Raw genomic sequence first — 19,861 nt, 5'->3', positions numbered from 1 at the left:
CCTTCTGCAATCGCTTTCCGCTTTGCTTTTTCCTTCTTCCTTTTGCCTCACGTGGACGCAAGCGCGACAAGCAACAACACAAGAGCAGCACGCTGCACATTGCCACCAGCCGTCGCTGTCTCCTCCTGTCTGCTTGTAGTTTGTTGTTGCTGTTGCTGTTGTTGTTGTTGTACAGCCAGGAACCCCTTCTCCCATCCCGTCGCGTCGCGTCGCGCCCTGTCCCTGCAACAACACACCCACGCGTGAAGCGGAAGCAGGTCGTCTTCTCCTCCCCCCCCCTACCCGCAGAACACAAACCGCCAACATGGGTGATGATACCGCACATGACCTTTCACACGCCACCGGCGCCGCGTCCCCGACTGGCTTTGGCCAGCCCACCAGCTTTGGCGGCTACCAGCCCTTCGACCCACAAGGTGAGAGCCGCGCGAAAAGGAACATGAAACAAACACGAAACGAAACCAAGCGCGCTTGCTGGAAGGGTGCCTGTTTGGGCTTGCAGTGCTCGTCTGTCGTTGCTGGCCGTCTGTTTTGTAGGCTCGCCATGGTGCTTTTTTTGTTTTGGGGTTGGTTCTCTCTCTCTTTTCTCACCAGCACGATGCGCTCATGCAACGCCTTTGTACATGAACACACACAGCCATGATGACACAAGCGTACCAGTCCCCCTACCTCGCACTTGGCAATGAGGCACAGACGCTGAACCAGGTCGGTTCCTTTGCACAACCACGTGCATGCGCAGTTGATTGGAAACACATACACACATACACACATACACAAGCATACACAGACACACACCGCATAGCCTACCACCCCTTGCACTCACCCACGCACGCAACACTCACACACACACACGCACATACGCAACACACAGCCCGACTTTCTGTTCCCGAGCAGCGCGGAGAAGTCACGGTCACTGCTCGAGCGCATGTCGTACAGCACCGGTGTCTCGTACCTGGCAGGTGAGCTACGTGTAATTTATGTATGTGCGTGAACGCGTCTCCCCTGCTTGTGTGTGTGTTTCAGTGTGTGCTTGTGCGTGTGTGTATGTGTGTGTGCTGCAACCCCCCCCCCCAAAACTGCCATTGCTCATGCATGTGCTGCGTATGCATGTGCTGTGTGTTTGTTTCTGTTAGGTACCATTGGTGGTGGCTTGTATGGTGTTGTTGAAGGTTTGAGGCACCCTGCTGCTACCAGCAACCGGTTAAGGGTGACCACCGTTCTCAATGCCGTCGGCAAGCGCGGTCCTTTCCTCGGAAACACCCTCGCCGTCCTCTGTACGTTCACCTCATATGTGTGTGTGTGTGTGCGCTCGTATTGTTTTGCTTTGTCGAGGCTGGGAGCGTGTTGTTCACGACCACTGTTTTTGCCTTGCGTTGTGCTGCAGCTGTCATGTTCCACTCCATCAACGGTGGTATCATCAAGGCGAGAGGCGAAAAGGACGACATTGTTAACGACGTCGCTGCTGCAGTCGCAACAGGCACCCTCTTCCGCATCACCTGTGCGTATTCCATGACAATTATGTGCGCGTGCAGTTGCGTGTGCTGAACAAAGTTGTCAGTTCGTCGCTGTGTTGTTGTCGCTATGACTACGACTGCTCACACACACACACACACACACACACACACACACACACACACACACACACACACACACACACACACACACACACACACACACACACACACACACACACACACACACACACACACACACACACACACACACACACACACACACACACACACAGCTGGTCCACGCGCGGCGGCGTTTGGTGGCTTGACGGGCGCCGGCCTTGCAGCCGCTGTGTATGTGGTCAAGACGTTCCTCAACAGAGAAGAGTCGACAGAGGTCGGCAAACACGAGGAGAAGGAATACAGCGACTAGCTCCCCGGCTTGCTCGTTAGCTGGCTGTAGCATTTTCAGCGCGTCGGCGATTATGTAGTGGTGCGACTGGTTGGTTCAGTTTTTGCGTCTGTGTAAGTTGGTGTTCGTTGTTGCTGCTGCTGCTGCTGTTGTTCTTCGTGCCTTTTAACCCCCCCCCCCCTCCATTTCTTTCTCGTTTCTCTCTCTCTCTCCTTCTCAACGTGATGCTTGGGCTTGTCTGTTTCGTTGCCCGCTTCTCAACCAATCAACGCCTCGTCTCTCCAGTCCCCCCCCCACCTTTCCTGTTCCTCTATGACCGAGATAGCTCAGGTTGTTTGTGTGTGTGTGTGTCTGAGTGTGTGTGTGTTGTGCTTTGCTGACATACGTGAACAACTTTGTGTTGCTTCCTGTTGTGGTTGTCGTTGTTGTTTGACATGACGTGAAATACACATGACACATAAACAACGGTGTGACGTGGTGTCAAGAAGCTTTGTGTGTGCGCGCGAGTGACCCCCCGTGTTGCGATGTGACGCAGTGTTCCACTCCCTCTGCCTGGTGGTTTTGTGCGGAAGTTAAAAGAGGGGTTGCAAGAGGCGGGTTCTTTTATTGAATACGACGAGCGAGCAAGTCAGTCAAAAGAGAAACCACAGCACTCTCACGGGGAAGGGAGACAGCTGGACTGGAGCACCAGGGAGCGTCTTATGCCTTGAGGCTCTCGCGGAGCTTGGCAAGGGCGCGGGAGTCGGGCAGGGCCTGTGAAACAAGAAGAGCAAGCCGAGCAAGCAAAAGTCATAATGTGTGTGAGCGGATGCAAAGGGATCAGCAACAACAGTCCGTCGTGGCGGTGATGGTGAGGGTGAGGTGATTGGCAAACAACACAAAGAAATAAATATCGGGCAGGGGGAATGCAAAACGAGAAAAAGGGGAGAAGAAAGAAGAGGAGGAAGGGCGTGTTGAAACGCAAAGTAGGGGGAGAAAAGGGTTGCGCGTCGTTGGTTCAGACAACTAAGATTCCGGATTGAAGTTCTCCGCAGATGCTACACGCTTTTCGGCAGCCTCAGAAGAGGGAGCTTGAAGCCATTCTCATCAAGACCGTTCGCACTCGAGGAAAGCAAAACAAGAGTGGAAGTTGGGGGGGGGGAACGATGGAAGGAAGGAGGGGGAAAGGGAAACTGAGACAGAAGAAAGGGAAGAGGGGTAGGGGGTAAAAGAACGTAGCAGAGAAGGAAAGATGGATAAGGCGAGACAGGGAGGGTTGCGCGTCGTTGGTTCAGACAACTAAGATTCCGGATTGAAGTTCTCCGCAGATGCTACACGCTTTTCGGCAGCCTCAGAAGAGGGAGCTTGAAGCCATTCTCATCAAGACCGTTCGCACTCGAGGAAAGCAAAACCAGAGTGGAAGTGGAAAGGGGGGAAACGATAGAAGGAAAAAGAAGTAGGGGGGGAGGGTTGTGGAGGGAAACAGCAGGGGAGGGGATGGCGAAGAAAAGGAGAAAGCAAGGAAGCAAGGGAGGAGGGGAGGAGGGTGCCAAGGCAAGGAAGAAATACAAATGGCACCCAACAAAAGAGGAACACGCCAACCATCCAGAGACCTGCCAGCCACACACACACACACACACACACAAACAGAAGCACACACACACACACACAAACACACACACACACACACAAACAAACAAACAGAAGCACACAGCCATACACAAACAGAAGCACACAGCCACACACGAGCGCCGTCTGCACGAACCTTGACGGCGACGCAGCTGCACTTGACAACCTTGCGGGGGTTACCGTCCTTGTCAATCTTGCAGAGACCAGCCCACTCGCCGAGCTGCTTCTTGCTCTCGACGGTGACGAAAGGAACCTTGCGCTCGGCGCAGAGGGCCTCGATGAGCTTGGTGATGTTCTTCTCGTCGCAGTCGTTGGCGACAACGGCGAAGATGGCGTCACCGCGGGAGATGGTCTTGGCCACCTCGCGCAGACCGCGGACGATGCCATCAGAATGCACGGCATCGCGAAGCACAAGGCGCAGAGCCTCCTCGTTGGTGAGCTCGGCCTCGACGGCAGGGGTCTCAACCTGCTCGGGGGTGGTGTCCATGGTCTGCTGCTCCTCAGCCATTGTTGGTGTTTGGTGATGAAGGTGTGTGTGTGACCGTCCTCAAGTCCTCCACTGAAGCGGGGTAAGCGTCGCTGCCGCGTGTCGTTTCGGGTCGCACAAGTCGATGATGGAAAAGGCACAAGCCAAGACGAGAGACAAGCGAGAGACAACACATGCATACAGATCGGGGAGATTTTCACAGATTTTCAGCAGCTTGGAGAACCCCACACCTTTTTTCAGTGTCTGTACCATACGTTGCAAATTGCAACTCACTGCACCGTGCAATTGGCACATCCACCCCACCAAGCGACAGTGCGGACGAACGTGCTGCTTGCTGGCTTGCTTGCTTGTGTCCTTTGTGTCACGTCAGGGATCACAGCAGGGGTCGAGGCAGCAGGGATCACAGCGGCAGCAGTGGCAGGAGCGGCAGGAGGGGGAAGATGGAAGACGCCCCCAACGTGGGTGGTGCGGCTGTTGCAGGGAAGGAAGATGATGATAGGGCCTCCACAGGCGCTGTGGTAAGACCCAAGATCAATGACACTGGCACTGCTGCACAGGGCGGAGAAACACCCGCAGTGGCGCAGGTGCATGACACGGCAGCGAAAGTCCTGACAAGGCTCAAGCAGACCTTACGGCCACGCGTGGACAACGCAAGCACCTTTGATGCTCGAAGTGGAGCTGATCTTGCCATCCAGGCCGCATCCGCAACAGCCACTGCAACCACTTCAACCACTGCAACCACTGCAACCCTTGCAACCCCTGCAGCCACTGCAGCCACTGCAACCACCGATGCACAAGACCAGGTGCCGGTGACACTGGAGCTTGGCTCTTACGCCCCCGTGCTGGACTGGTTTCGGGAGGAGCCCGTAAACAGCGAACGGCTCGAGGTTGCACGCCTCGTTCCCGGCACGGTCGTGCGGATCTTGGTCGTGGACACTGCAGACGACGCAGGCGCCCGATGCTCTGCAACAGCACGCCTCACAGCATCCGGACTGTCACACAACTTCAAGGTGCATGCGTAATTGCTTACTGCTTCGTTCCACAGAGAGAGGGAGAGAGAGAGTGTGTGTGTGTGTGAGTGTGCGTGTGCGTGTGTGTGTGTGCGTGTGTGTGTCTGAGTGTGTGTGTCTGAGTGTGTGTGTCTGAGTGTGTGTGTGTGTGAGTGTGTGTGTGCATATATATATATATATATATATATATGTGTGTGTGTGTGTGTATGTGTGTATGTATGTGTGTGTTGGTGTAGGAAGGGAGGGAGGAGCAGTTAGATGTAGGGTTTGCGGGAATGGGGAGGGTACGCAACAGTTCAAGGATCACAGTTAGCACTGGGCTGGCGATGGCACCACGTCATTGCGGCGGCGCGGGGCCGCGCTCACAGCCAGCTCCCTTGACCTTACTTTGCTGCTTCTTGTTCGTTGTCGCTTTGTTCGAAATCGTAGGATGCCGCTGAGGTTGTGGTCCCGTTGGCGCTGCAGTCGCGGCACAAGCTGCGGGTTGGCGACGTGGCGCGCGCAGTCATTGTCGATGCGGGGCGGGTTGCAGCTCGCCTTCGCCCCAAATGGGGTGTGCACACCGCCGTCGCCAGTGTATTGCACCACCATGCTCCATATGGATACATGCTTCCACTGGGCATCATTTCGGGGAAGGGCGCGTCCTACCTCTCGTCATTGCAGTTATCCAGCGCATATCTCAACCCTGAAACGTATGTTCGGAGTGAGTGTGATATGTGGGTGGTTGCCGCCTCCCTGCTGCTGCTCAACCTCACACCCACGCACGACCCTCGATTGCAATGTGGCACGGCCTTGCTTTTCTCTGTCCTGTGTGGTGTGTGGTGTGTGGTGTGTGTGTGTGTGTGTGTGTGTGTGTGTGTGTGTGTGTGTGTGTGTGTGTGTGTGTGTGTGTGTGTGTGTGTGTGTGTGTGTGTGTGTGTGTGTGTGCTCTGCAGGAACGAGGAGTACATTGCCCAATTCGGCAACACGGATGGTGGCAGCCTCCTTTCCATCATCCACAGCTTTAAGCCATCAGAGGTGTGCGTGCGTTTGGCTCTGTTGTACGTATGCTGTTATGGCCTGCTACACGTGTGCTTTGACTTGCTGCTGACTTGCACCGGAACGTGTCACGTGTGCTGTTGCAGAGCGACACGTTTCTAGCGCTGCGGAAACAGCAAGACAAAGACCTCTCGATGCAATCAGGTGCGGTGCAGCTGTTGCCGTGTTGTTGGCCACATCACGCGTTGATTCGTTGGTCATATCACGTGTTGATGGATGCTGTCATTCCGCTTCCACCACGTGCACACACACACACACACACACACACACACACACACACACACACACACACACACACACACACACACACACACCCTCACCTGCGCATACACACATTCCCACACACACATGTACAGTTGCGCGTGGTGTTCAGTATCAGAAGGAGGGCAAGTTTGCCGATGCGAGACGCTGCTACAACCGCGCCATGGCTCTTGACCCCAAGAACGTCGAGGCAATGGTCGCGCTCGGCACCCTCTTCACAAAGCAGTGCGTTTTTCACTTGTTTGCTCGCAGTTCCTGTTTTGTTGTGCTAGTTGTGTGGACGCCACAGTCGCGTGCCTCGAGTTCCCACCACCCGACTGCATCTGTCTCCCTCATCACCCATCGTGCATGTACATACACCCACTCCACACCACGCAAATGCATACCCACGCATGTCCCAGGAACAAGTTTGAGGGTGCTGTGAAGATGCTTCGAGACGCCCTCTCCCTCAATCCAGACCACAGCAACGCCACGTTGTACTTGGAGATCACGCTCATGCGACAGGCAAGCGACCTCCAGCACAAAGACAAGGTCTGTTCCCGGAAATGTGTTGGACTTGTGTGTGAGGGGGGATGTAAATGCGTTCGTGGCGCGGGAAGGCTTGTGCGGTTAGGTGTCGGTTGCACAACAGCACTGCACAAGCTGGCACACACCACTTTTTCGATCGTCGCTTGGATCTGGCGTGTGTGTCTCACACTTTCATGCACACATGCACAAACGCATGCACAAACTTGAACAATGTACTCAAACACAATAACGCAAACCAACACCACAACAAACCAATCCATTCGCATACTCCCTCTCCCCACACCGATCGATGTCAGTTGGTTGAAGCGGCGGAGGTGCTGACGCGAGCGGCGCAGCTGATGGGACCGCGACGCAGCGAAGCACTCAACCTCATTCGCTCCATTCACGTACGCAATTGTGTGTGTGTGTGTGTGTGTGTGTGTGTGTATGCGCGTGTGTGCTTGTGTTTGTATGCGCGCGCGTGTGTGTTAATGTAGATGTGTTGTGGCAGCTGCATTCTTTGCTGTCTGCCGCCGCCCGCCGCTTATAACGTGCTCCCCAACATATGTGTGTGTGTGTGTGTGTGTGTGCAGCGGACGCTTGAGCGACGGGCGGCAGCGACAGAGAGGGCAACAACAGCAGCGCGCGCAACGTTCGGATCCATGAAGACATCGTCAGTTCATATGCAGTGCGTGATGGATTGTGCAATCATGCCAGTGACCATGATCACCGTGCTTGATCAGATTCCATCGGATGCTGTTGTCACTGACACACACATTCACACACACACATACATTCACACACACACAAAACACACAAAACACCCGTTAACAACAGGTCCTCGCAGGCGGCAATCAGGCAGCGCCACGCGTCGTCCTCATCGTCGCTGTCGTCAACGCTGCACACACGAACGGGCGGCAGCACTGTGTCTGCTCTCAAGTCTCTGCTGAAGGAGGTGCGCTGCTTCATGCGTTCGTGTGTGTTGATGTTTGTGCGTGTGTGTGTATGTGTGAATGTGTGTGTATGTGTGTGAATGTGTGTGTGTGTGTGCGCGCGCGCAAGCTTGTGCGTGTTTGCGTTTGAAAGTGTGCTTTCCCTCTGAGTGTGTGTTCTGCGTGCTTTCAGCCTCTTGTTCACCTCGAACACGCCCGTCTTCTCGCACCTTTTTTGCGCATGCTGTGGGCATGTCTGGTGTCTTGTTCGTGTGGTTTTGCAGAGCACAAGCAGCAGCAGTGGCAGCGGCAGCAGCAGCAGTGACGATGACAGCAGCAGCGAGAGCGACGACCGAAGACGAAGACGGAGGCGACACAAACACAGACACAAACACCGGCACAACGACAACAGTGGTGACGATGACGACAACGGCAACCCTGGTGATGGCGATGGTGATGGTGATGAACGGAGGAGGGAGAAGAGAAGAAAGGCGCGTCAGAAGGAGAGTCGGAAGCGACACAAGAGAGAAAAGAAGAAGAAGAAGAAGAAGAAGAAGAGCAAGCGCCGACACCACAAGAGTAGCAGTGACGGGGGTGACAGCGACGACAGTGCTGGTGGTGGTGATGGTGACTCAGCGCACGAACTCAGACGCAAGCGAAGCAAGCGAAGCGGTGATGATGATGATGGTGGTGGTGGTGGTGATGATGATGATGAAGGCGGAACCAGAGCAGAAAAGGACAAGCGATCACACCGTCACAAGAAGAAGAAGAAGAAGCACAAGCACAGGCGCAGCCACAGTCGCCAGCCAGAAGAGTAGCCAGCCCTCTTTGTGTGTGTGCGTGTGTGTGTGCGCGTGTGTGTGTGTGTGTTTACAATATCAAGCAAGCATTGTGTATCTTGTGGGAAGTTGTTTCGGGTCACATAGGTATGAATATATTGACAAGCGAGCAAACAGACCCAAGATGGAACGGAGAGAGAAGAAGCGAATCAAGACGCGGAAACGAAGCAGGTGGTGGCGGCGAGAGAGGGGAGAGGGAGGGATTCATGAGGTAAGAAGGGCGTGTGGTGTGTCTAACAAGCGCACGGGGGGGGGATGCATGAGCATCAACAGCAAGGAGGCGTGATGGAGTGGATGTAAGCAAAGTGAGCAAGTAAGCGTGGAAGAATCAATGGCCAGTGAATGGGCGAAAAAAATGACGGACTAAATGAGCAACATGGTCCAATGGCGCACTGATGGCAGTGGCTATCTTGGTGCTGCAGGTGTGCGTGTGTATGTGTGTGTTTGTGTGTGTGTGTGCGTGTGTTCAGTAGAGGTTTGTCTTCTTCATGATTCTCAAGAACTCCTCCTGGTTGATTTCGCCGTCGCCGTCTCTGTCTGCCTCGTCAATCATCTCCTGCAGCTCCTCGTCAGAGAGGCTCTCCCCAAGCTCCTGCGCAACCCGCTTCAGGTTCTTGAAGCTGATCTTGCCCTGCACATGCACGCGACGGTCCAAGGTAGGGAGGGAGTGTACGTGTGTGTGTGTGTGTGTGTGTGTGTGTGTGTGTGTGTGTGTGTGTGTGTGTGTGTGTGTGTGAGTTAGTCAAGAGTATGAGAAGAAGGAAGCAATGGGTCAAGAGGTTGATCAGACCTTCCCCCCCCCCCCCGCCATTTCATTCTTGCCAGGCTTGCATCGCCAGACATATCAAAGCACGTGTTTCAGTTTGGCGAATTGAAACGAACCGTGCTGTCGTCGTCAAACAGCTTGAAGGCCTTCAGAATCTCCTCTTTTGTGTCCTTCTCGCTCTACAAACACGAGAAGCAAAGGGGGCACACATCAGGCATGGCCGAGAAATGGTTGGTGGCAGATGGTAGCGCTCCGCATTGTGGCACATAAAGCACCGGATAACATTGACAAACACGCGCATACATGCAGGTTCACGCACACATACATGTACACACTGATGCGTGCATACACATGTGAACACACACACGCACGCACATTCCCACACACACACACACACGTGCGCACCATCTTTTGTGTCATCATCTGCAGGAATTCGTTGTAGTCGATGGACCCAGAGCCGTCACGATCAACGTCTGAAATCATCTTCTTGATCTCCTCTTTCTTCGGCTCAAACCCGAGTGCACGCATTGCAACCTGCTCTCCGTGGCACGCACCAATGCATCGCAGGCGGAGTGAGTGCGTGAGGGTTAACTGTGCTGCTTGACAGAAGACAAGAGCTACACACGTACGAGACAGCGCACACAATGGCGCAGACTAGCCGGTGTGTATAAATACAAGCACCCACGCGCGCGCACAGAGAGGGAGAGAGAGCGTACACTCAAACACACGCTCTTACACACACGCACACACACACAGAGCGCACACTCAAACACACACAGAGCACGCTCACACACACACACACACTATACCTTGAGTTCTTTTGCATCGATAGACCCCGAGCCATCTGTGTCGAAGAGCTCAAACGCTTCACGGATCTCAAGCTTCTGTTCTTCCGTCAGCTCAGAGCGAACGGCTACAAGCAAGGAGGCAAGACGGCAAGATTGAGAACGGGGGAGAACGCAAGAAGGGAAGGGTGGAGATGAAGGCATATGGTTGTCTTGCCAGCGTTGCTCACGAGGGCTCAAAGCAACACAAAACACAATTGCGGGCAATACCAGAGACAATCACGGCTAGGTCATGCCACGCACCTGAGTTGCGCTTCTTGGCGAGTGATGTCTTGCGGTGTGCCTGAAGTTGGTGAAGCGCAGAGCACATGCGTGAGCAGAACGCGAACGAGCAACAACACACCCAAAAAACACATGCGAGCGTGCCAGTCCACGCGCAGGGCTCACCATGGCTGGAGTAGCTGTGTCAACAAAGGTGAAACACCAAAAGCGCGTCCCCAAGTCGTCAGAGTTGAGAAGGGAGGAAGAGGAGAGTGGTTAGATGGGGAATGAACTCGAGTCTGTCTTGGTTGCTGGCTGGATGGATATGGATAGATGGATGTGGCTGAGATGATGGCTGTTGTGGTGGTTTGAGTTGTTGTTTGACTGAGCTCCTTGTCGTTAACGAGAATTGGTGAATGTCTCCAACAAATCTTCACAACCGCCCGTTTTTTCCACCAACGGCGACTGACTGAACAAAGTGGTGCTGGTGGTGCTGGTGCTGTTGTGGTTGGTGCTGTTGTGGTTGGTGCTGTTGTGGTTGGTTGTCTCGCTGTGCGTATCGCATTAAGTCACATTGTCACACCACATTGGGTGTGTTCCAGAGCCTTGCTGCTCATCTGTTCCTCTTGTTGGGGTTGTTTCTTTCTTTCCTCGCTGCACCTGCCATCCCTCCCCCTGTTTGCCACACCATGTCGCGAGTGACACTGGGAAGCCAAGCTGTGGTGGGGAAGCTGGAGCGCCGCTTTGCCTCTGCAAGCGAAGCATACGCTGCGCGCCGCACATGGAAGAACCCAAAGGCAAAGAAGGCCTTCCTCTACCACATGCAACAGGTCTGTGTGTGTGTGTGTGTGTGTGTGTGTGTGTGTGACTGGGAGGGGGTCAGGAGCGAGAGAGAGAGAGAGAGCGTGTGTGTGTGTGAATGGAAGAGGGAACTAGGGAATATGTATGTGTGTGTGTGTGCGCGCGAGAGAGAGAGAGAGAGAGTTGGGGGCAGGGGCCGGGGAGAGAAACAGAGTAAACAAGCGAGTGTTGTGTATCGTCCTTGCGCTGCGTCTGCAGCGCCAAACGCCCCTTTGGTCATTGACGTCGTGCCCGTGGCATGTGCGTGTTGCGCAGGTATCAAGGGAGGCCTTCCAGTTGTTGCGATCCAACGTCGCCGTTGGTGGCTCACCTTGGGACTACACCCTCAAAGATGACGGTGAGGCACAGCCTGTGCTTTTGTGGTCCGCTTGCTGTGAACGCCTTGTCCAAGCGGCATCGAGTCCTGTGTTCGTCGTGAGACGAGCGTGCTCACCCATCCTGCCTCCAACCCACCACCTTGTTTGTCACGGCACTGCTTGGTTTGCGTTGATATTTGATGGCAGACACGGCGCCGCGTGATCGCGACCTCTCTGCACAGCTCAAGGCGATCCAGCTGGAGGTGTACGAGCTCATCTCCCGCGTCACCCAGCACCGCGCACAAACCCCGCAAGCCATCGACGCAAAGCTGGCGGAGTGCCCGCCGCTGGAAGTGCCAACTGCTGAGGCCATTGCCAAGGCAGACGAGACAGCATCTGCTCCAACAGCAGCAGGCGACACAGCAGCGCCATCAGGTCAGCCGCGCTTGCTGCTGCTGCTGCTGTTGTTACTGAGGGCTCTTTGTGTGTTGTGTGATGTCTCTCTGTTTGACGATGGACTGGCTCCTCGATCGTCCTGCTCACCCCCGCAATATGGCTCCGGGCTTTGTGTTGTCGTGCTTGCAGAAGCAACGCGAGAGCTGCTCGATCGGCTGGCAAAGGCAATGGACGAGATTGCGGAGCTGAGTCGCACCCTGCCACAGCGCAAAGCGCAGCTGCACACCCTTGCCCGCGCGCTGGAGATCCAGGTGTGTGTGTGTGTGTGTGTGTGTTTACGTGTGTGTGTGTGTGTGTGTGTGTGTGTGTGTGTGTGTGTGTGTGTGTGTGTGCAGTGGCTTGCGGTTCCTGCTAGGTGCAAATTTGTTTTTTGTGTTTTCGCCCACCTCACAGCTGTCAATTCGTTCTTCTCTGAACAGACGAACAACCTGATGTTGCCGGACGAGAGTGAGGAAGAAGGCTCGGCACAATCGCAGCAACAAGAAGCAGCCCCTGCCACGACTTGAAGTCGCGCGCGCGCGCGCGTGTGTGTGTGTGTGTGTGTGTGTGTGTGTGTGCGCTTTGTGTACGTTTGTGCAGCGGAGTGCGGGGAGAGGTGTGCGAGCATGTTTACATTAACAGACGAATTGAATTGAATGTTCCCAACACACGCTTGCGTTTGTGTGTGTGTGTGTGTGTGCGTGTGTTGTTCCATCTCGTTTTGTGGTCAAGACTCCATTTCATTTTGGTTTGGCTTTGCGTGCATGGCATGATGGACAAATGAGAGATCACTGACGAATGACACGGCACTGCGCAGTTGTCAGAACTTTGTTGGATCGCGGCCAAAGATCATTGTTTTCAGCCAGTCGAACGGCACCTGTTTTCGTGTGTGCAGGGTTGGTGAACACGTGATGCATCGTGAGTGTCTGTGTTATGTGCGAGGCAGGCATGAACTCCGGTGCACAAGCGTACAGCCTCTTGGCTGTTGCAGCCCCATCCCTCACCTGTAGCCTGTTCCTCCAGCGGCCAAGCTTGGTCAAGTAACCCATCCGCCACACCAGCCACGCAGTCAGCCCAGACAACTTCACCTGTGCACACGGTGCAAGCAGTGCAAACGTCATGTGCTATGTGAATCCTCGAGAGGAGTGGCTGAGCTGTCCAGAACGAAGGGGCCTGGCAAGCAAACGAAAGTGAAACATTTCGTTGGTGGTTGTGATGACGGGGGTTGATTTTCACTGACATTCGTGACGTCGTCAGGTGTTGGCACGGCAATCTTAGCAACACCTGCGATGCGGTGCAACACGGGTGAGGGCAGAAATAGGAAGAGATGGTGCGCGAGACAGCAAGAGATACACAGGTCTACAAATGCAGGTGTAACAACGCACACACACACACTCCTTCACTCACTCACACACACTCACTCATGCACACACACACACACACTCACTCCCTCACTCACTCACTCACTCGCTCACACACACATACACACACACACTCTCTCTCTCTTGCATGTATGTTTCAGACTGGTCGCACCGCCGTAGTGGCCGAGGTAGGCAAGCATCCCTGAAGAGGCAAACTTGAATGTGTCGCAGCCAACCCTGTTGAAAGAACACAAGCAAGCACACGTGAACATATACGGCAGCACGCAGCCAAGCGCAAGTCGAAACTCCTTTCGTGAACACGTGCGCAGTCGTGCGATATTGTGTGGTTGCCTGCAGGCAAGTGTGTGAAAGCAGCAATGAAACCGAGCATGAGCCGCTCTTACTCTCGCTGCGGTGTTGCGCGATTGAATTCATCGGCGAGGAACTTTCCCTTGATGAATATGATTGAAATGTGCAAACAGGATGATGCTGTGAGCGAACACTGGGCAACAGATACACAGAAGACGTGAGGACAAGCAATGCGTGAAAGCGGCGCAGGGTTGGTCGCACCTGCTGCTCTGCCACCTGGGCAACGGCAGGGAGGATGTACCCTGGTGGTGCACGCAGATTGGTGAGCACATGCGAGTGTGTATGTACGTGCTGTGTGCTGTGTGTTGTGTGTTGTGTGTTGCGTGTTACCAAGGACATCATGTGCGTGTATCCTTTTGTGCACATCGTGATGCAAACAGGCGAACAGGGCGAACACTGTCGACGGCAAAATCAATTGACCAACAACCTCCCCCCCCCAACAAGAGCAAAGAACGACATGGACAAGGACAAGGAGAAGCAGCACACACCATCGATGCGGGCACAGTCGCCGTATGCAAATGCGTTCTGGGTGTTGGCGATCTTGAGGCCCCGATCAACGCGGATGTGTTGCTTGTTCTCGGTGAGATACCTTTCATCGAGTGACTTCACGAGCGCGCGCGGGCCAACGCCTGCACATGCATGAAAGAGGGGGAAGGGGAGGACGTGGAGGGGGTCATGTCACGGTATTGCATGTATCTGGTGTCGCTGTCACTCGACACACTAGACTACCATACGCAGCAAGTTTCGTGCGCCAGCTTGCCTGCATGCAAGCAAAGTGGCAGTGACGCACCTGTTGACCAGACGATGCAATGAGTGTTGATGACCTCGCCATTGTCCAGCACAACCTCATGTCGCTTCACCTGCAACGGCATGTGTGTGTGTGCGTGTGTGGAAGTTCAGTCAGAGGAGAAGAGAATGGATGAAGGAAGGAAGGAAGGAAGGAAGGAAAGGGAAGGGAAGGGAAGGGAAGGGAAGGGAAGGAATGGAAGGAATGGAAGGAAGCCCAACACAGACACCGACGCATAATCTGGGTCATTTTTGCATGGTAGCAGGTACAGCACCTCTTTGACACTGCGGCCAAGACGGACGTGGCAATCCTGCCGCTCCAGGCGACGGAGTGCATACTGGCGAAGACTGCTGTCAAAGGCGCTCAGCACTGGGGAGCAGTGAGAAGCGTAGCAGGGGCGAGGGTGAAGTGGTTCGTTGCCGTTCAAGTGAACCCTTGCTCACGACACACACACACACACACACACACACACACACACACACACACACACACACAACACACACACACACACACACACACACACACACACACACACGCACACGCACACACCTGCGCCGCTTGCTTCGAGGAGGATGACGCGGGGGCGGTGCTGGATGTGTGGATAGAGACGAGTGCAGTCCTCGCGTAGGAAGTCGGTCAACTCTGCCGCAAACTCAACCCCAGTCGGCCCACCACCAACCTGAAGCGAAGAGTCATGTTGGAACCACAGACAAGAAAAAGCAAGCACACTTATTTCAGGGCAGTAGGAGACAGACGACGCGAACGTACACCTGCCCGCTGTGTTGCGTTGTGTTGCTGTGTCGTGTGTTGTCGCAGTGTTGTAGGGTGGTGTATTGTATTTGTGTTGTGCACCCACCACGACAAACGTGAGAAGGTCTTCAATCTCCTGCGCTGTCTTCATCGGAAAAGACGCGGCCTCAAAGCAGTCGTGAATGCGACGCCGCACATCTCTGTTGATGCAAACGCCACAATGCCGCGGATGTTGAGGTAGGGGTTGAGGGTGAAAAGCAGGGGCGAACTGTGCTTTGAAGTGGTATCGTTGGAACTGTGGAGATTTGGAGAGCGGAGGAGCTGAAGGGAAGGAAATGAAGGCAAGAGGAGAAGAGAAGGAGAGCAAGAGTAGCGCAGATACACCTCTTCTTGCACTGTGTAATACAGTGTAACGCGACGGTGAACTTACACACGCACAGGGCACACATGATGGCGGTACGAGCGACCTTTACAGGACACCGTGGCTGGAGTCACCTTGCATCGCTGGCTTCCTTAAGGAAGAAGGCATGCTCCTTGACGCCGGGGACGCCAAACCTGCGCCACGCACGCACACCAGCGCTGATGTGACGGGTTGCGATTCACTCTGTTCATTTGTGTATGCGAACCAGGCGAGAGGCAGCAAGGCGGCAAACTCGAGGGCGCGCGCGCGCGCACACACACACACACACACACACACACACACACACACACACATACACACACATACACACACACACACACACACACACACACACACACACACACACACACACACACACACACGACAACAAGGCACGCACGTGTTTGGGACGGCACCGATGCCGACGACGAGGAAGTCGTATGGAATCGGAAAGCGCTCGGGCTCCTCGTCATTGGAATAGACGGCAGACTGGCACATCACCTGGAAGATACCAGCAAGCGACAGGCTGTGATGAGCGCAGAAGGGGTACAGCAGTACAGCAAAGTGAACGCAGGGCGCAGTTGTGACAGCGTGGAATGAGTGGATATGCTGAAGCTACCTTGTTGTTGTCAAAGTCAATGTCTGTGACCTGGGCCTGCTGGAAGTCAAAGTGGCGCTGCAGTCGTGCGAGCATCACAGCAAACGCGCGCGAGCGTGCGAGCGTGTGTGTGTGTGTGTTGTGGTTGTGGATGGGGAAGGAAGTAGTGTTGAGCTTAAGGAGTAAAGGTTGCCAGCAAACTGCAACACCGTGCACGCACGCACGCACGCACGAAGTGTGCACACAGACAGACAGACAGACAGACAGACAGACAGACAGACAGACAGACAGACAGACAGACAGACAGACAGACAGACAGACAGACAGACACAGCAGACAGACACACCTCAGAGGCGGTGGCGCGAATGGACTCGATGATGGAACGGTGCTCCAGCGTGCCGACGGCAGTGGACGTGAGGAGCGGTGTGAAAAGCATGTGATCACGAGGTGACACCACTGTGACATGGTACTTGTTGTGGTCGATGTCACGGACGAAGCGGTGAGAAGCCCATCCCGTCCCGAGGACCACGACGTGCGGCAGCTGCCGTGACGCTGATGGGGGCTGCTGGGCTGTGCTCGACGACGCGGATCGGTGTTGGTGGTGTTGTCGTGCACGCACACAGTGCACATGCACTGCCCGCATTGTGCGCGTGGTCAGTGTGCTTGACAAGGGTGCGAGGCACAAGGGCGACAGTGACGCTCGCGACAGCGAAGCTGAGGGCACAAGAGCGCTGCATCGGGCAGCAAGCAACAGGCCTGGCCCCGCCATGTCGTCGATGTGTGGCCGGCGATTGCTCTGGGTTGCAGTGTTGTCATCACTTAATTGGATGGTCCTTCTTCTTGCTTGCTGCATTGTTTGTGTTTGATTTGAAGAAGCAAGGTTGTGAGCTAGCGAAGATGAGTGTGGGTGTTGAGCGCTTTGAGGTGCCCTTCCGCGAGGAGGATATGGAGGAGGTGAGGCAAAAGCTTGCGCAGGCCCGCCCAGCTCCCGCATCACCCTCCCCAGACTGGAAGGCAGGCACCCCGACGCACGTGCTCCAGGACGCAATCAAGTCAGTGCACATATGTCTGCATGCGCGCGCGCGCGTGTGTGTGTGTGTGTGTGTGTGTGTGTGTGTGTGTGTGTGTGTGTGTGTGTGTGTGTGTGTGTGTGTGTGTGTGTGTGTGTGTTGGTAGAACTGAGCTTGCGGGTTATCGTTCTCTTGCACGCTTACACACTTGTACGGTTGCACGCTTACACACTTGCACGCTTGCACGCTTACACACTTGTACGGTTGCACGCTTGTACGCTGATGCTGTTGGCCATCTCAGGTACTGGAAGGAGTCATACGATTGGAAGGCCGCCGTGGAGAAGCTGAACACCTTTGATCACTTCACATGCCCAGTGGATGACCTCCGCATCCACTTCATCCACCAGGTTTGTGAATTGTGTGTGTAGGAAACATATACATGTGTGTGTATTGTGTGTGTGTGTGCGTGCGTGCGTGCGTGTGTGTGTGTAATTGGTTGACGGCAAGTGGCGTCCGTGTTGGTCCGTTACATGTGTGCGTTTGAACACTGCCGTGTGCCGTGGAGCAGAAGACGACAGCCAAGGAGCGCACACCACTGCTGCTGATCCATGGTTGGCCCGGGTCCGTGTTTGAGTTTCACAAACTCATTCCCCTCCTCACCGCCGACAAGGTATGCACATGTGCATGCACGTATGTGTGTGAATGGAGTTGTGTGTGCGCATGTGTGCATGCGTGTGTGCACGCGTGTGTGTACTTGTGTGTGCATGTGTATGTGTGCGTACATGCGTGTGTGTATATGAGCATGTGTGCGATCACGCATCACCGTCTTGTGTTTTGTGCACTGCTGTGTGCACCACTATGTGCTTCTGCCGTGTGATCCTGTGCACTTTGGAGTTGTAACTGAAGTGCATGTGCTATGACTAGCAGAGGATGAGCACATGACTACCCTCACGCACACACACATACGCATATGAACAGGACGGGCATGGTTTCGATGTGATTGCGCCATCGCTGCCCGGATATGGGTGGAGCGAAGCACCGAAGCAGGAGGTGAGCACATGTGAATGTTGTTACGATGGAAGGAGTGGGTGGCGAAAGACGGGCGTGCCATGGAAGCTTAGTCTGCTGGTCAGCAGTGCGCGTGTTGACATACGTGGATTATGTGGTCTCATTGGCACTTGTCCGTATGCGTGTGTGTGCGTATGCGTGTGTGTGTGTGTGTGCGTGCGTGTGCGTGTGTGTGTGTGTGTGTGTCGGGTTGCTATGCTGAGCAGGGCATGGATACGTATGCGATTGCGAATGTGTTTGACAAGCTGATGAAGAAGCTTGGTTACGAGCACTACGTCGTGCAAGGCGGAGGTAAGGGAATGGATGCCGGCATTGCGGAGCGGCTTGATGTTGGAAGGATGCGAGAATGAGCGTGGAGTTGGAGCTGTGGCGAGGGGCACGGAGACGTAAGCAGTTGATGGCAGCCCAGAAGGCGAGCAACCCATGACTGCCTGTCTGCCGCATACCTTTGCACACAGTCGCACCTAGTCACGCACACGTGCTCTTGTTTGCACTCTCCATTCACACACACACACACACGCACGCACGCACATACACACACACACACACGCACGCACGCACACACGCACACACACACACACACACACAAATACCCTCCACTGTTGTTGTTTGCGTGCACTGGCAGACTGGGGCGGGATCATTGCGCGGGCGCTGGGGCGGCACCACGCGAAGAGCTGCGTTGGTCTGCACGTGAACTTCCTGGCGTGCGTACCGCCCCCTGTGCGCGGGCCGGTGTCGCTGTGGCACAACGTGCGGCACTGGGCCCCGCTTGTGCTGGCGCCGCTGGTGATGAGCAAAGAGGACAGCGCCATGGTGGCAACCACGCGCACATTCTTTCGCGAGGGCACCGGCTACCAGTTCATCCAAGGTGTGAATTTATGTATGCATGTATGTGTGTGTGCGTGTGTGTGCCTCTGGGGCTCCCGTCAACGCCGCTGCTTCCTTGTTCTTACCCTCATACCCACGTGTGCAATTGTTGTGTGTGTGTGTGTGTGTGTGTGTGTGTGTGTGTGTGTGTGTGTGTGTGTCATTTGATAGCGACGCGACCAGACACGCTTGCGCAGGGGCTAAACGATTCGCCAGTGGGCCTGCTGTCATGGCTGCTCGAGAAGTTTTACGCGTAAGTGTCGCTGTTGTGCGATGGTCCGAGTGCTTGTTGTAGTCGCCAGTGTGCAGCCGAGCAACGAGTGCAGAGCTTTTCAAGGGCCATATCGTTGGTTGGTTGGTTCGTGTGTTTGGTTGTTTGTTGCTAACCTTGCTTGCGTGCATGACTGCATTTGTGTGCTTCCGTACGTATTTGCCTGCGTTGAGCGGACTCCCTGTCACACACACACACACACACACAAACGCACACCCGTATGCACACACACATATACACATACACACACACACACACGCGCGTATGCACAGGTGGAGCGACAGCTCTGCGGCGGAGCCGTTCCGGTCTGTGTCGCTGGATGAGGTGCTGACGCATGTCATGATCTACTGGACAACGCAGAGCATTGGCTCGTCCATGCACCTGTACTATGAGAGCCTGGCTGTGATGCGGAGCAAGCCGCTTGCCCTCTCTGG

General features: G+C 54.8%; 7 protein-coding genes across 7 annotated transcripts in view; 4 read left to right on the top strand and 3 right to left on the bottom strand.

Annotated features, from left to right (window-relative positions):
- Positions 1 to 31: 31 nt before the first annotated feature.
- On the top strand, positions 32 to 2,332 carry PTSG_00427 (uncharacterized protein). The gene is made up of 6 exons (XM_004998919.1): positions 32 to 413; positions 635 to 702; positions 869 to 956; positions 1,131 to 1,271; positions 1,382 to 1,495; positions 1,745 to 2,332. Exons 1-6 carry the CDS (start codon positions 305 to 307, stop codon positions 1,879 to 1,881), a joined length of 657 nt encoding a protein of 218 aa, XP_004998976.1. The 5' UTR covers positions 32 to 304; the 3' UTR covers positions 1,882 to 2,332.
- A 227-nt stretch (positions 2,333 to 2,559) lies between these two features.
- On the bottom strand, positions 2,560 to 3,976 carry PTSG_00426 (40S ribosomal protein S12; the record flags this gene model as incomplete). Its single annotated transcript, XM_004998918.1, has 2 exons — positions 2,560 to 2,613; positions 3,605 to 3,976. 2 exons carry the CDS (start codon positions 3,974 to 3,976, stop codon positions 2,560 to 2,562), a joined length of 426 nt encoding a protein of 141 aa, XP_004998975.1.
- A 195-nt stretch (positions 3,977 to 4,171) lies between these two features.
- PTSG_00425 (uncharacterized protein) lies at positions 4,172 to 8,652 on the top strand. Its single transcript, XM_004998917.1, has 10 exons — positions 4,172 to 4,965; positions 5,395 to 5,657; positions 5,901 to 5,982; positions 6,090 to 6,147; positions 6,360 to 6,489; positions 6,666 to 6,795; positions 7,089 to 7,178; positions 7,365 to 7,444; positions 7,609 to 7,726; positions 7,988 to 8,652. The coding sequence occupies exons 1-10, from the start codon at positions 4,396 to 4,398 to the stop codon at positions 8,519 to 8,521; spliced, it is 2,055 nt and encodes a 684-aa protein (XP_004998974.1). The 5' UTR covers positions 4,172 to 4,395; the 3' UTR covers positions 8,522 to 8,652.
- Positions 8,570 to 10,761, bottom strand: PTSG_00424 (centrin-1). Its single transcript, XM_004998916.1, has 6 exons — positions 10,541 to 10,761; positions 10,397 to 10,436; positions 10,118 to 10,221; positions 9,714 to 9,842; positions 9,425 to 9,487; positions 8,570 to 9,173 (listed from the first exon to the last, which is right to left on the bottom strand). Exons 1-6 carry the CDS (start codon positions 10,541 to 10,543, stop codon positions 9,009 to 9,011), a joined length of 504 nt encoding a protein of 167 aa, XP_004998973.1. The 5' UTR covers positions 10,544 to 10,761; the 3' UTR covers positions 8,570 to 9,008.
- A 282-nt stretch (positions 10,762 to 11,043) lies between these two features.
- Positions 11,044 to 12,473, top strand: PTSG_00423 (uncharacterized protein; the record flags this gene model as incomplete). Its single annotated transcript, XM_004998915.1, has 5 exons — positions 11,044 to 11,184; positions 11,471 to 11,552; positions 11,719 to 11,946; positions 12,097 to 12,218; positions 12,387 to 12,473. The coding sequence occupies 5 exons, from the start codon at positions 11,044 to 11,046 to the stop codon at positions 12,471 to 12,473; spliced, it is 660 nt and encodes a 219-aa protein (XP_004998972.1).
- Positions 12,474 to 12,666: 193 nt separating this feature from the next.
- Positions 12,667 to 17,062, bottom strand: PTSG_00422 (uncharacterized protein). Its single transcript, XM_004998914.1, has 15 exons — positions 16,558 to 17,062; positions 16,233 to 16,289; positions 16,014 to 16,114; positions 15,709 to 15,768; positions 15,320 to 15,413; positions 15,013 to 15,142; positions 14,738 to 14,832; positions 14,467 to 14,536; positions 14,165 to 14,305; positions 13,878 to 13,918; positions 13,712 to 13,758; positions 13,480 to 13,544; positions 13,187 to 13,230; positions 12,951 to 13,034; positions 12,667 to 12,823 (listed from the first exon to the last, which is right to left on the bottom strand). The coding sequence occupies exons 1-15, from the start codon at positions 16,978 to 16,980 to the stop codon at positions 12,767 to 12,769; spliced, it is 1,509 nt and encodes a 502-aa protein (XP_004998971.1). The 5' UTR covers positions 16,981 to 17,062; the 3' UTR covers positions 12,667 to 12,766.
- Positions 17,045 to 19,861, top strand: part of PTSG_00421 (uncharacterized protein) — a 4,187-nt gene continuing 1,370 nt past the window's right edge. The window contains exons 1-8 of the mRNA XM_004998913.1: positions 17,045 to 17,263; positions 17,523 to 17,628; positions 17,790 to 17,891; positions 18,200 to 18,271; positions 18,496 to 18,580; positions 18,915 to 19,157; positions 19,328 to 19,409; positions 19,700 to 19,861. The exon at positions 19,700 to 19,861 is cut by the window's right edge and continues 43 nt beyond it. Coding sequence (XP_004998970.1) covers positions 17,109 to 17,263; positions 17,523 to 17,628; positions 17,790 to 17,891; positions 18,200 to 18,271; positions 18,496 to 18,580; positions 18,915 to 19,157; positions 19,328 to 19,409; positions 19,700 to 19,861 — 1,007 coding nt within the window. The 5' untranslated portion in view covers positions 17,045 to 17,108. The remainder of the gene's footprint in view (positions 17,264 to 17,522; positions 17,629 to 17,789; positions 17,892 to 18,199; positions 18,272 to 18,495; positions 18,581 to 18,914; positions 19,158 to 19,327; positions 19,410 to 19,699) is intronic.

This window comes from Salpingoeca rosetta (genome assembly GCF_000188695.1).
Source record: "Salpingoeca rosetta unplaced genomic scaffold supercont1.1, whole genome shotgun sequence".
In the NCBI taxonomy this organism is placed as follows: Eukaryota; class Choanoflagellata; order Craspedida; family Salpingoecidae; genus Salpingoeca; species Salpingoeca rosetta.
This window is presented reverse-complemented; position numbering and strand designations above follow the sequence as displayed.

Excerpts from the sequence above, each read along its gene's own strand:
- PTSG_00427 (XM_004998919.1), top strand. The coding sequence starts at position 305 with ATGGGTGATGATACCGCACATGACCTTTCACACGCCACCGGCGCCGCG. Across the intron at positions 1,272-1,381 it reads AAACACCCTCGCCGTCCTCT|CTGTCATGTTCCACTCCATC; the intron begins GTACGTTCACCT and ends GTTGTGCTGCAG. Across the intron at positions 1,496-1,744 it reads CACCCTCTTCCGCATCACCT|CTGGTCCACGCGCGGCGGCG; the intron begins GTGCGTATTCCA and ends ACACACACACAG.
- PTSG_00425 (XM_004998917.1), top strand. The coding sequence starts at position 4,396 with ATGGAAGACGCCCCCAACGTGGGTGGTGCGGCTGTTGCAGGGAAGGAA. Across the intron at positions 5,658-5,900 it reads GCATATCTCAACCCTGAAAC|GAACGAGGAGTACATTGCCC; the intron begins GTATGTTCGGAG and ends TGTGCTCTGCAG. Across the intron at positions 6,796-7,088 it reads ACCTCCAGCACAAAGACAAG|TTGGTTGAAGCGGCGGAGGT; the intron begins GTCTGTTCCCGG and ends GATCGATGTCAG.
- PTSG_00424 (XM_004998916.1), bottom strand. Across the intron at positions 9,488-9,713 it reads AGATGATGACACAAAAGATG|AGCGAGAAGGACACAAAAGA; the intron begins GTGCGCACGTGT and ends TCGTGTTTGTAG. Across the intron at positions 9,174-9,424 it reads TGTTTGACGACGACAGCACG|GGCAAGATCAGCTTCAAGAA; the intron begins GTTCGTTTCAAT and ends GTGCATGTGCAG.
- PTSG_00422 (XM_004998914.1), bottom strand. The coding sequence starts at position 16,980 with ATGGCGGGGCCAGGCCTGTTGCTTGCTGCCCGATGCAGCGCTCTTGTG. Across the intron at positions 14,833-15,012 it reads CCTCGAAGCAAGCGGCGCAG|TGCTGAGCGCCTTTGACAGC; the intron begins GTGTGTGCGTGT and ends ACTGCTCCCCAG. Across the intron at positions 12,824-12,950 it reads GCTGGAGGAACAGGCTACAG|GTGCCGTTCGACTGGCTGAA; the intron begins GTGAGGGATGGG and ends ACACGAAAACAG.